This window comes from Pseudorasbora parva, chromosome 22, assembly GCF_024679245.1.
Source record: "Pseudorasbora parva isolate DD20220531a chromosome 22, ASM2467924v1, whole genome shotgun sequence".
NCBI classification, from domain to species: domain Eukaryota; kingdom Metazoa; phylum Chordata; class Actinopteri; order Cypriniformes; family Gobionidae; genus Pseudorasbora; species Pseudorasbora parva.
The window spans coordinates 11,346,402-11,357,314 of NC_090193.1; the positions used below are offsets into that span (position 1 = coordinate 11,346,402).

Sequence of the window (10,913 nt, forward strand, 5' to 3'; positions counted from 1 at the left end):
ACTGAACATTTTGATTAAGGAGGGAGTTCAACAGGAAGCCTTGTCTCGGTTGTCTCGACCATTCCTGTTTACGGGAATAGTAATTAATCTGGGGCCTCTTGGAAAGAACTGCGCGATAAAAGCTGCCGCTCTCTCGTGCTTGCTTTCATGCGCTCTCTCTAGCGCTCTCTACTTTATTCGTTAAATTTAGATTTTTTTTCCCCTGTATGTTATGTTTTATTACCCACATATATGCATATTTCCCTTGTGCGACTCGTAGTTTGTATACTCTAGATGTTTATTAAAACCCCATAATTTAATTGATGTGAATCCTTATTGTTTGCTCATAGATTTTAAGTCACAGATTACGTAAGATCTTGGCTACAAGCTAAGCTTGATTTTCGGGTTACTATTTCAGTAATACAAATTGTACAAACTTATGAAATATTATTTGTCCTGCTCAAACAGATGAATGTTTCTTCAAGTTTGTAAGACTGATATTCGATGAAAATCTCATTTTCCACTTGCAAAACAAGTGGAAAATTTGGATGACTGAAATCGCCTTGATAAAGGTTACTTTTACATGATTAAGTCACGCTATAAAGTTAATATTTAATGTACAACCAGCAAATTATAGTCATAGACTCATCAATATGAGTGCCATTTGAATTAATTATTCCCCGAGACTCGACGTGCAGTATTCACTGCGTGATTGTATAAAGGCTTCAGAATCTGAGAAAAAGTTTTCCCTGTAGCGTCTTCTCATTTATATTAATAAGACAAATGACGCAGTACTTGTGTAGTATCGCTAGGGAATTGCTGTTTTCTGGTAAGTCGAGTTCCACCTGAAGAGTGACCTCTAACCAAACACGTAATGTATTGACAAACACGAAAGCGCAAGGGATAAAGCAAAACATCTGTCATGAATTAGAAGTCTAAAATTATTATTTTTTTAAAGAGAAATGTTGGAGCTTGAGTTTGTTGCCCAGCCATATTTGTTTGAGGTTTACAAGCTTACAATACTTCTGCATCATACTCCAGAACTCGACTCTATTGTGAATGCATGGATGGACATTAACCTCCGGAGCTGTATGGATTATTTTTATGATGGATATGCTTTTTTTGGACTTCAAAATCTGTTGTGCGCCCATTATAAAGTTTGGCAGCATGAATTTGGCTGAATTGTGTCAAAAGAAGAGACGTATACACTTAGGACGGCTTGAGGGTGTGTCAATTATGGGATATTTGAATTTATGGGTAAACTAATCCAGCAAGGTTTTTTATTTAATTTTTTTTAAAGCAGGTTTTTCGTGAATCCAGCACATGTATTCTGAGGGTGAAGGGCAGCTTCAGTGTAGGATTCCTGAGACCTTTAACCCATTTATATCCTAAACATGGCTTCAGTGGCAGTTTCAACATGCCTAATCAGTATTTCTCCATTATCTTTGTAGGGAGGGTAAGTACGGCCATGCTGCATGCTTTGGCCTACAGCCCGGCTCTTTGCTCCCGGATGGGACCAGGCAAATGGCTGTGGCTGCCATGGTGACTAATTTCAACAAGGCTACCGCTGATGCTCCATCCCTGCTGCAGCACGACGAAGTGGAAACTTACTTTCATGAGTTTGGACATGTGATGCATGAGCTTTGTGCTCAGGTCTGTATTAAGGCGTTCAGTGTCACTTAGGTTGCAACTCTTTGGCAGTGTGTGAAGATTAAATATGGATGTACTTTATTTGTTCAGGCTGACTTTGCAATGTTCAGCGGGACTAATGTTGAGATGGATTTCGTGGAAGCTCCGTCTCAGATGTTGGAGAATTGGGTCTGGGAGAAGGAGCCACTGCAGCGCATGTCCAAGCACTACAAAACTGGAAAACCCATTCCAGAAGAGCTTCTGGACAAACTCATCAAGTCCAGGCTTGCTAACACAGGTGACCATGGACCAAACGCAGTGGCTTTCCTGTAGCTCAACCAGTAGAGAGTGGTGCTAGTAACACCAAGGTCATGGGTTTGATTCCCAGGGAAAGCAAGAACTGACAATAATGTAAAAATGTGTACCTTGAATGCAATGTAAGTCACTTTGGATAAAAGTGTCTTGCAAATGCATAAATGTGGTCATTTTCATAAACAAAAACTTGAGCTGATCACCTGCAAGTCAACCTGAAATAAAAGATTACCCTGTAATTTGTCACACACATTTATTTTGAATATTTTTGTGATCATAAATCTAAAGGGAAATTGTCTTTAAGTTGTTTATTACAATGTTTTAACACTAAAACAACTTTCCTTTTTGGCTGAATTAATTTTTATTCAACCCCTTCCTTAGAACCACCAACTATATTTTGGTTTGTAACCCTTTATACAATTTAAGCAAGCCCTGTCTTGCATATTTTTTTTTTTTTTTGTCTGTCCTCAGATTTCAAGGTCTATTAAAAAGTCTGGCTTAAAGTATGTTTCCTGTTTTTCAGGGTTGTTTAACTTGAGGCAGATTGTTCTTGCTAAATTGGATCAGGCTTTGCACACAAAGAATGGGATCGACGCTGCTGAGGAGTATGCCAAACTCTGCCTAGAGATCCTGGGTATTCCTGCTTCACCAGGTAAAATGAGATTTGGGTCTCCGTTAGTGCGGTGCCGGTTTCAAACTGGTTTCAATTTCAATTTTCAATTTCAAATACCGCCATACTGGTGCATAGCTGAAACTGCTGCTGTATCTATTCAATGGCATTAAAGAGGAGCTTACTCCATAAAGTGGAAGGTCACAGAATTGGGCAATTTTTGGATGAAACAGTCAAAGTATGACTGTTTAATTAATCAGATATCGATACAGACTAGTGTCTGAAGTCTGTATTTTCTGCCGTGTCTGTGAATGAGCGCCGCAGGTTTGTCTACTAGTACGCATATTGAATGAGACTTGTGACGATTTCAGCACCTGCTGGCTCACTATTAAAGGACACATGAACTTCCTCTTTAGAGTTGCAGTCAGTTAATCCATGTCACATTTCAGACTTGTTTAATTTGATAAAACTCGACATTTGCGTCATACAAACAGGAAGTCAAAGGTCTTCAAATTTTAGTATAAGACGAAATAACAAATATATTGCTACTGTACATTAGAGTGAACTTCGATAAATAAGTAAATTAATTAATAAATAATACTGTTTGTTAATATGCACAAACTCAAAAATCTTCATTCCAACCCTGGCAAAATAAAAGTTTGGTCTACCTTAAAATTATTACAAAAAATTGCACCGTAAAGCTTGTTATTAATATTCTATTAATATTAAATATAAGACTTGATGAAAGAAGAAAGTCATATACACCTAGGATGGCTTTTACAAACTTGCATGTATATTCATGCCACGCAACGTAAATTTACAGTGGTTTTCTCAATGTTGCTTGATTTTATTTATAAATTATTAACCATAGCAAAATTTGCACTTGCAGAATTATATTTATAAAGTACTGGAGGCAGTTATTTTTTTTTAATTCTTTTTTAAATATATTTTTTTTAGGGACAAACATGCCTGCCACCTTCGGTCACCTGGCAGGAGGATATGATGCTCAGTACTACGGTTACCTGTGGAGTGAAGTCTTTTCCATGGACATGTTCTATGCCCGTTTCAAGCAAGAAGGCATCATGGACCCTAAGGTTAGATTAACTTACAGCACTTGTGAGTCCTCTGCATACATATGCCTTTTGAAAGTCTACTCATGATTCTGTGTTGTTAAACAGGTGGGTCTGGACTACAGGAAGTGTGTTCTGAAGCCTGGAGGCTCTGAGGATGCTGCTGACATGCTGAAGAAGTTCTTGGGACGAGAACCCAATCAGGATGCATTCCTCCTGAGCAAAGGACTCACGGTTAATACCAAGGCTAAGCTGTTAAAGCATCAGACTGATACCTCCTTAAAAATAAAAAAAACAAAAGGCTAACTAATTCAGTCCACACTTTCTTCCAACCCTTGTATTGAAATGTGACCCCACCCCTCGCCCAAAAAAAAAAAAAAAAAAAAAAAAAACATAAAAGCTTGATGAATTCTCTCTGGAAAGTGCCAGGGAACTGCTTCAGTGCACTCATAACACATTTCACTGATGTCATGTATGGAATACCAGTAACATGATTCAAAACAGGTCATTAGAAAAGCATTGACATAATATTGGGTGACTGTAACCCCAAAAAGAAAATAAGAACAGGAAATTATATTTTGCAATGAAAATATATAGTGTGTGTGGTATGTCACGGATTCTTGAGATAAGGGACAAATCATGTTTTGGATGTTAAAAAAAACCCTAACAATTATTAAAACTTGGTATTTTTGTAGATAAATAGCTCCCATAATTAGCCTGCCAGGATATTTCTAAATATATTTTTTTTCTAAAAAAATGTGTGCGCACTATAAATTTGTCTCCACTCCATCAGACACACTAAAAAGCATGCTAATTTTATCTATCCAAAAACAATGTAAAATCATGATGGATGGATGATTGATAGATGATTGATAGATCGAACTATGAACAACCCAGTTTCTAAATTCCTTAATTCTCCTCCCTCCTTTTAATATTAATCTAAGAATATTGGTGATATATGTTTAAGACGTGTAGTCGATGTTCCATTGATGTTTTAACATTCTTATACAATACATTAACAAAATAAAATTCTTTCAAAATTAACAAAAACCTTCACCTGACTGTGTGAAATACTGATGGAGTTGACAAAGGTTGAGCTGAGGCCAAATATACAGTATATGAAACCGCATCAGAATACCCCATATGCACATAATAATAATAATAATAATAATAATAATAATAATAATAATATTATACAGATTTTTGAGAGCACGTCATCAGACATAAACACATGACAAAGTTAATTTTTTTTCTTTTTTTCCTTTTTTTCCTTTTTTTTCAATTTAACCACATTCTACAGTGGAGCAATTTTTTTTTATAAACTTATCAAAAACTAGAAACTATTACACCACAATGATGGAGTTAACAATAGGGTTTATTTAAAACTACACAAAATATATTTATATATATAACTTCCAGGACTTGAGCAGGAAATGGTAAGTGCTCCTCAGAGTTAAATCTGCTCATGACACTGCCTGATTTATTCCGAATTATAAAAAATCCAGACAGAGCAAGTGAGGACACTTTTATATTTATAGCTTTTTTTTCTTTTTTTTTAAAGTGAAAAATATAATTCAGCATTTACTTGTATTGTTTGATATCTTAAAGGTCTCAGCCTTTTAATGTAACTATTTTTTCATTTGTTGCATTTCTAAACACTTTGTTTGTCAGTTTTACATTGTGACCTAATGCTGAGGACAAGTTAGATTACATGCGTTTCCAAGTAAAGAGTGGAAGTAAAGAGTTGAAAGAACTTAAAGAAATGAATACATTTATTTAGCAAGGATGCATTAAATTGATCAAGTGACAGTATAGACATAATGTTGCAAAAGCTTTATATTTCAGGTAAATCAGTTATTTAATGAATAGAACGTTCAAATGAACTGCTTTTCAACCTTGATAATGATGATAAATGTTTTTTGAGCAGCAAATCATATTATAATGATTTCTGAAGGATCATGTGACTAGATTCACATAAATAAATTGCATATTTTTTTTTTTTTTTTTTGGTGAACTGTTTTGGACATTCCATAGGCGTAATGGTTTTAATACTGTACAAACCGTATTTTCTATCCCCTCACACTGCCCCTACCCCAAAACCTACCCATCACAGGAGACATTCTGGACTGTTCTTCTTACTTTCTCAAAAAAATGAATTCTGTAGGATTTATAAGAATTTTGAAAAATGGGGAATGTCCTCATTTTTCACCCTCTCCTGTAATACCAATGTCATTATACACATTTGTGTCCTGATATTACACACACACACACACACACACACACACACAAACACACACACACACACACACACACACACACACACACACACACACACACACACACACACACACACACACGTGGCCAAGATTATTAGAACACCTGAGAGATCTGAAAATATTTACCCTTTTTGCCTACAAAATATGACTTCCTTTCATAATGTTCATGAAGCATGCAGATTGTTGCTCTGACCATCAAATATCAGATGAAATGAGTCGTACTACGTTTATCCACTTTTAACTTTAATATTTGGTATGTCCAACTTTTGCAGCACATTTCTGGTGTCAATATATTTCCTCTGAGAACTTCAACACTAATGTTATCCCACGCCTTCTGCAACTGAAGCCAAAAACTTTCCTTTGAATGTACAACAGATCCGTCCAGTTTATCTTCCAACTCGCCCCTAATGTGCTGGTCCAGTCCATCATTTTCAATGTTCCAGCAGATTCCTTCCACCGCAATTGTCACGACTCCTAGATGCCAAGTGTTCTAATTACTTTGGCTATATATAAATAATAATTAATAACGGGCCAAAATAATTAGAACACTTGGCTTTTTTTTTAACATCTTATTGACACACAATGTTCATGATAGCAATTATAACTAAGCTGCAATATTTCTACATTTAGATTTTGTAACTTAAGACAAAGATCGTTTTTGTAGTATTATTGAAATCTTAAAATGATCCTGAAAAATCATGATAGTTATACATAATACACAATACAAAATACCATTGTACCAGACAATCAACATCCTACATAACGCTACTGGTTTTGCAAAAAATATATTAATAGTGTAATGACTGTGTAATAAGCGAGATAACATACAATATTAAATATCACAAATGCATATTGTGATAAAAGTTCATTATTTTCCATAATGTAATGATAAAAATTAAACTTTCATATATTTTAGATTCATTGCACACCAACTGAAATATTTCAGGTCTTTTATTGTTTTAATACTAATGTTTTTGGTATACCGCTCATGAAAACCCAAAATTCCCAAAAAATTCATCTAAAAAAAATTATCATATCATGAAAAGGTTCTCTAAACGAGCTATTAACCTAATCATCTGAATCAACTAATTAACTCTAAACACCTGCAAAAGATTCCTGAGGCTTTTAAAAACTCCCAGCCTGGTTCATTACTCAAAACCGCAATCATGGGTAAGACTGCCGACCCGAACCTGTCCAGAAGGCCATCATTGACACCCTCAAGTGAGAGGGTAAGACACAGAAAGAAATTTCTTAAGGAATAGGCTGTTCCCAGAGTGCTGTATCAAGGCGCCTCAGTGGGAAGTCTGTGGGAAGAAAAAAGTGTTGCAAAAAATGCTGCACAACGAGAAGTGACCGGACCCTGAGGAAGATTGTAAAGAAGGACCGATTCCAGACCTTGGGGGACCTGCGGAAGCAGTGGACTGAGTCTGAAGTAGAAACATCTGGGCTACAGGTGCCACATTCCCCAGGTCAAGACACTTTTCAACCAGAAACAGCGGCAGAAGTGCCTGACCTTGGCTACAGAGAAGCAGCACTGGGCTGTTGCTCAGTGGTCCAAAGTACTTTTTTCGGATGAAAGCAAATTTTGCATGTCATTCGTAAATCAAGGTGCCAGAGTCTGGAGGAAGACTGGGGAGAAGGAAATGCCAAAATGCCTGAAGTCCAGTGTCAAGTACCCACAGTCAGTGATGGTCTGGGGTGCCATGTCAGCTGCTGGTGTTGGTCCACTGTGTTTTATCAAGGGCAGGGTCAATGCAGCTAGCTATCAGGAGATTTTGGAGCACTTCATGCTTCATCTGCTGAAAAGCTTTATGGAGATGATTTCGTTTTTCAGCACAACCTGACACCTGCTCACAGTGCCAAAACCACTGGTAAATGGTTTACTGACCATGGTATTACTCTACTAAATTGGCCTGCCAACTCTCCTGACCTGAACCCCATAGAGAATCTGTGGGATATTGTGAAGAGAACCCAACACTCTGGATGAGCTTAAGGCCGCTACCGAAGCATCCTGGGCCTCCATAACACCTCAGCAGTGCCACAGGCTGATCGCCTCCATGCCACGCCGCATTGAAGCAGTCATTTCTGCAAAAGGATTCCCGACCAAGTATTGAGTGCATAACTGAACACAATTATTTGAAGGTTGGCTTTTTTTGTATTAGAAACACTTTTCTTTTATTGGTCGGATGAAATATGCTAATTGTTTGAGAATTTTGGGTTTTCATGAGCTGTATGCCAAAATCATCAGTATTAAAACAATAAAAGACCTGAAATATTTCAGTTGGTGTGCAATGAATCTAAAATATATGAAAGTTTAATTTTTATCATTACATTATGGAAAATAATGAACTTTTATCACAATATGCAATTTTTTTTGACAGATCGGAAAATATTGACTTTTTTTTACATTATATTCTAATATTTATATATAATGGTAGTGTTGTTCTACCTGTCATGTATGAATATTTAAATAAAAAAAACAGCATTATTTTGTGATGTAAAATAATCTCAACTAAAATCATAACAGATCTTTTCCACATTTAATGTAATATTGAAACCAAGAAAAAAATGTGTAAGACATTAAAATGTCTTTTTGTTTATCATGTTAACATATTACGTAAATTGCACAATTTTGCCTACGGGCAAAGTAAGTTTTGATCATGATTCAAGGCATCAACCTGACTCCTGATTCCTTGGTGAGCGTAGGCTTAGGATATTCTCTCTCGGGAAGGGTTCTGGGCACATTATAGAGGCTAGAAACAAACAACACAGAGTAACAATTAACAGATTCAGGTTTAGTTAACAGCGCAATAAAATCACCTGCTCATGTGGGAGCATGCTCAGTTCATCAGGTTCACATCAATACTTGTCTTTTAAAATCATATTATAATTATTTGTAAATAGGCAAAATGATTCCTACGATCTTTGACTCATAATCAGAAATGAAAAGCAGCAGTAAATGCATTTACACTAGGTTAATTAAGAGTGTGGCAGCTGCTCATGGTCTCCAGGGTCTGATCTCTGCTGCAGGCGGCGGGTCGTAAACACCGTGTCTCTCTCGGCCTTCCTGATCTCAGTGGATAAAATGACAGATACAGAGGAGAACAAACAAATGTGCTAGAGTGCTTCGCAACAGACCTGCTTTATTTTCCATATAGTGGAATCAAATGTATTTTTTCTTCTCGGGGCTCGGTTAATATTTCCAGCTTTCAGATCTAAGCAGTGGTGCTTTGGAGTTCTGGAGCTCATTATTTAATGCTGTAGTTTTTTTGGGAGGATCACTTAAGATTTGGGTGGGTTATGAGGACAAGAGCGCAGGGGATCATACGCTGGATTAATTGAGGTGTGTTGGTCAGGATGGCTGTGGTGGAGATGAGCGAAACTTTTGGATTGGAGGCTCTACGGGGACAGAGCGCTGATTCTCTACAACCTGTTTCCAGAATGGTGCGGGTGTTCATCAGCTCCACACACTCGGGTAAGGCTTGTTTTGGTCGTGTTTACTCAGTTTTTTGCTAATAATTGTGAACAACATGCACTGGAGAGAGAGAAAAAAAATCAGAATGTGTCCCCTCCCACGCTTTCTATTGTTTTACTTCAATGAAATGTTAGAATTTTTGGATTAAAGATCAAAATGATAAACAATGCAGATTTATTTTCACATCTGCCTTTGCTCATATTTACCAAAGGTGTCAATATTAGTGGAGGTCAAAGTACAATAGACCAATAGTCTACATATTATATATGACTGTGTAATAAGCGAGATAACTAAGGGCTCGAACCTTTACAGCCCGTAATGCTGAGTGTCTATTAGATGCTCAGTGTTATGTCATTTTCAGGTGTCAGGCATCCATATTTTATTCTTTACTTCAGAGCATTTGATGTTATGTATGGATTATCTTTGAACTGATTATGTAACTGGCATGATACAGTTACTTGATTAGTAATAAATTATTAAACTGATTTATTCTGACTTACTATGGAATTATTAACTATTTTTAGTAGATGAATGGGTATAATTTCAACACTGGGTTAAATAGAATAATTAAATGTGTTGTTAAACTATTAAATATAAATGGCCAAATAACCAATTGGTATTCTAGCCTAAATTCGAGGTCATAATAAAATGGAGTCCGATAAAGGTAAATTGGAATTGAATCCCTTTGCACAGCTGAAATGACTGAACGCGCAAGAGACCTTTGCCCACCAATCACAAGCCTCCATTGGGACGATTAGGCGGGCTTACATAATGTACAATATTAAATATCACAAAATTAACTACTTCAGGGTCTGCCATTAATGAACTACATTTTATTTGACAGACATGAAAAATGAGAGAAATGCATTCTGGGAGAAGGCCTATTCTGAGTTGCAGGCCCACTGCCAAAGTTTGGGTCTCGTCTTTGAGGTTTGTGTTGAAAATGTAGTCTAGTTTAATTCTGGTGGGAATGCTTTATTTCTAATTATTTAACTTTTTGGTCCCACTTTATATTTTGTTTGTGGCCTTAACTATGTTCTTGCATAAAATAAAAAAAATTACATTGCATTACAAAACACTTTTGCTGATATTGAGGTGGGATGTGGTTAAAGTTGCGGACATGTGTGGTGGTGTGTGTCAGTTTAAGGCTAGGGTTAGGTGTAAGGGAAGTGCCAACTGTGTAATAAATGTAACTACAGAAATTAATTACAGATATAATTACACGCAGATATATATTTTTTAAATTAAGGTACAATGTAAAAACATGTATGCACACAATAAGTGCATTGTATCAAATTATGAATTTAAATGTTAGTACATACAGTCCCTGACAAAAGTCTTGTCGCTTATCTATTTTCTAGAAATACCTGATATTAACCTGACTTTTAATTAATTCATTGGTGTTAGAAATAGCTCATATGAAAAGCTAAAACCCTCCCAAATGATGTTTAATGCACTGAAATAAATAATGTTACCAGAAAAAATATTTATAATTTAATCAAGACAGAAAGGTCAAATTTTGGCAAGACAAAAGTTTTGTCGCCTATACAGAAATTGAACAA

The 10,913-nt window shown here is 36.2% G+C and overlaps 1 protein-coding gene across 3 annotated transcripts in view; it reads left to right on the top strand.

Moving 5' to 3' along the window:
- The window catches only part of LOC137057953 (thimet oligopeptidase-like), a 30,898-nt gene extending 21,568 nt beyond the window's left edge, over nt 1-9,330 (top strand). For 2 of the 3 annotated variants that reach the window (XM_067431067.1, XM_067431068.1), the window contains 5 exons: nt 1,431-1,632; nt 1,720-1,906; nt 2,444-2,572; nt 3,488-3,624; nt 3,709-3,910. In XM_067431067.1, the coding sequence (XP_067287168.1) occupies nt 1,431-1,632; nt 1,720-1,906; nt 2,444-2,572; nt 3,488-3,624; nt 3,709-3,906 (853 nt within the window). In that variant the 3' untranslated portion in view covers nt 3,907-3,910. Of the gene's footprint in view, nt 1-1,430; nt 1,633-1,719; nt 1,907-2,443; nt 2,573-3,487; nt 3,625-3,708; nt 3,911-9,232 lie in introns of those variants that run through there. The other variant, XM_067431069.1, reaches the window with a different exon arrangement.
- Nucleotides 9,331-10,913: the final 1,583 nt, after the last annotated feature.